The 2,661-nt window shown below is 44.8% G+C and overlaps 1 protein-coding gene across 2 annotated transcripts in view; it reads left to right on the top strand.

Moving 5' to 3' along the window:
* Ccl5 (C-C motif chemokine ligand 5) overlaps window positions 1-2,368 on the top strand; it is a 6,466-nt gene extending 4,098 nt beyond the window's left edge. For both annotated transcript variants that reach the window (XM_004642984.2, XM_023703169.1), the window contains one exon: window positions 1,869-2,368. In XM_004642984.2, the coding sequence (XP_004643041.1) occupies window positions 1,869-1,956 (88 nt within the window). In that variant the 3' untranslated portion in view covers window positions 1,957-2,368. The remainder of the gene's footprint in view (window positions 1-1,868) is intronic.
* The last annotated feature ends 293 nt before the right edge of the window (window positions 2,369-2,661 follow it).

The following is a 2,661-nucleotide window of genomic DNA, read 5'->3' as shown; positions in this document are numbered from 1 at the left end:
ATCTCCATTCTCACCAGGCAGACTATGCCTTCACTTGGCCTGAAAAGATTTAAGCTCAAAAATATGTAAGACAGACTTAAGAAATAATAGTTAAGAGGATATATTGTATGTTATTTTTACCGTGACTTTTTAAAAGTTTATTTAAATGCTGTTAGGCATGGAATCAGCTACACAAGCTTAGTGTCTTTGACAGACACTGTTACACGCATAAAGAATGAAAGTACCAAGCCAAAAGATGTCTTATTTTAAATAAGATATTTAAAGGAGATGAGTACCTAGCATTCCATAACATATTTCAGCATATACACTAGTACAGAAAATACTTACTTTGGTGTTTCTGAGTCAGGCTCTCACTGTGTAGTTCAGACTGGCCTTGAACTCAGTATGTAGCCCCCACTGAACTTGAACTCCCAGTAATCCTCCTGCCTCAGCCTCCCAAGTATATAGCCTCCCTGGGATTATAGGTGTGCACTACCATATCCAGTTGATATTTTTAAAAATATGATCATAATTAAAATACAAAGACTGAATTGTGAATTCCCTGTGTTGTTAGGGACATCTAATTCCTTTGTTAGGCCATATAATAATGTGGTACTTTGTAGCTCAATAGTATTTTAAAAATAAACTTCTAGATAGCTGTATAATAACTAGCTTATTTTCCATGAGAACCTCTAAAATAGTCTGATATTCTAATTTAAGAAAAATGAATGTTGAATTAAAAATTAATGTGTATGGGGCTGGCCAGATAACTCAGCGGGTTAAAGTGCCTGTTTAGATGCAGGGACCAGGGATTCAATCCCTGGCCTGCCTTGCTGGCCCTGCCCCCGGGGCGTGCTGAGGCAGCGAATGAGACGGGGCATGGTGGCACGTGCCTGTAATCCCAGCACTTGGGAGGCTGAAAACAGGAGGATCACTACAAGTCCATCTGTGTAGTGAGACCCTGTACTCAATACACAAAATAAATAAATTAATTAATGTGTATAGAACACAGCCTAAAGAAGAGGCCAAATTGTACAAGGCACAGTAGGTGGGGCTAACCCTGAAGTCAGGCACTGATGACAGCGCTGTTGCTCTTCAGCACCCTGATCTGCCCCAGAGAGAACCAGTGTCTCAGCATCAGAGGAAGAAGCAGCTGACTGACCCTCATGACTCCCAATTTGTAATTTTTTTTTTTATGTTCACGTGTTCATGTGCTGAGTGTCTGTTCTACAGGAAGCACTGTACTGTCGAAAGCCAAGTCACATGTTCCTTTAACTTTTTGTCACCCACTTGCTCAGCCAGAGCAGCTGCTAAAGGATGACTTTTCTCTGTGGCATTTTTTTGTTTCTGGAAACAGAAGCAAAAAATTCTCGCTATAACTTGGGCTAGCCTTGAACTCAACATCCTCTTGCCTAGTCGCTCAAGTATTGGGATTACGGATACCTGGCTCCTTCTCTTTGCATCTTGAGCACCTGGCACAGGGCCTGGAGCAAGGAAAATGCTGAGCAGTTAGGCTTCAGATCCCCTTTGAATTCCTGGCCGCATGTGTTTGAGTGGAGGTTGAGATGCACACAATTTTGTTTCTCATTTAAAGCCTTTAGATTCAATAGAAAAAAAAAAAAAATGTCAGGGGCCGGGGAGATGGCTCAGTGGAATAAGCGCTTCCCTGGCAAGCGCAAGGGCCTGAGTTCAATCCCCGGTTCCACCAAAAAAAAAGAAAGAAAGAAAGAAAGAAAAGAAAAAAAAAAACTTCCTTTAAAAAGAAAATCATATGAAGCACTAAAAATGTCCTTCCCCAGTACCGCCATTTCCTTTTATGCCTCAATCCACCTCATTCCTAAAACTGGCTGGCCCGGCACTAACTGGTCTCCACTTGTCCCCTACCACAGATTTGTTACCCGAAAGAACCGCCAGGTGTGTGCCAATCCTGAGAAGAAGTGGGTTCGAGAGTACATCAACTCTTTGGAGATGAGCTAGGCAAGGGCTCATCTGGAACCCGACCTTGCAGAAACTCAGCTGCTGCCGCCTGCCCTAGTCTTAAGCGGTTTAGGAAGCTTCTCCTCAATCCCTGTTCTGCTTCGCTCTTGGGAGGGCATCGATTCTACCACCAAGCAGCAGTGGGAACAGCTTTTGCCCTACTTGAAGCCTCAAAGAGTGATTTAGGCCCTGCCTTTGCCACAGGGAGTCCCTCAGTTCCCACCCAGCTTCAGGCCTCTCGTTGCCCTTCGCCCAGTGGCAAAGAAGGAAAATCAGCACGCCTCTGAAGGCAAAGAAGCAAGGCTGGGCCCCCGTAAGAATTCCCAATGGCCTGTGTGTCCATCTCTAGCCCTCATGGTGGCTGACTGGCCAACATTAGAAATCAGCTTCTCATTAAAATTCTCAGTGCAGTGACAAAGCTGGCTCCTGGTTTGATTTCCTCTTTGGGAACCTTGGGATAAGGTGTAGGGTGTAGGCTAAGGTGGAAAGGCCAAACAAACTCTGAGGAATGAATGAAGTCCTGTGGCAGGGAGACAGATAAACTCTCGGGGACTTGTGGGGCAGGGCATAGTGCCTACCCTCTCCCTCTCCCCTCCTGTGGATAAATCACTAGTTACTTTAGCTACTCTGTCTTCCATGTCCCCTCCTCAGAGAGCTTTTGTTCCCAGCCCTGATCACTGGGTAGGGCCACAAACCCCAAATGAA

This window comes from Octodon degus, unplaced genomic scaffold (genome assembly GCF_000260255.1).
Source record: "Octodon degus isolate 3935 unplaced genomic scaffold, OctDeg1.0 scaffold00164, whole genome shotgun sequence".
NCBI lineage: Eukaryota > Metazoa > Chordata > Mammalia > Rodentia > Octodontidae > Octodon > Octodon degus.
The sequence above is the reverse complement of the archived record's forward strand: the minus strand, read 5'-3'. Positions and strand labels throughout refer to the sequence as shown.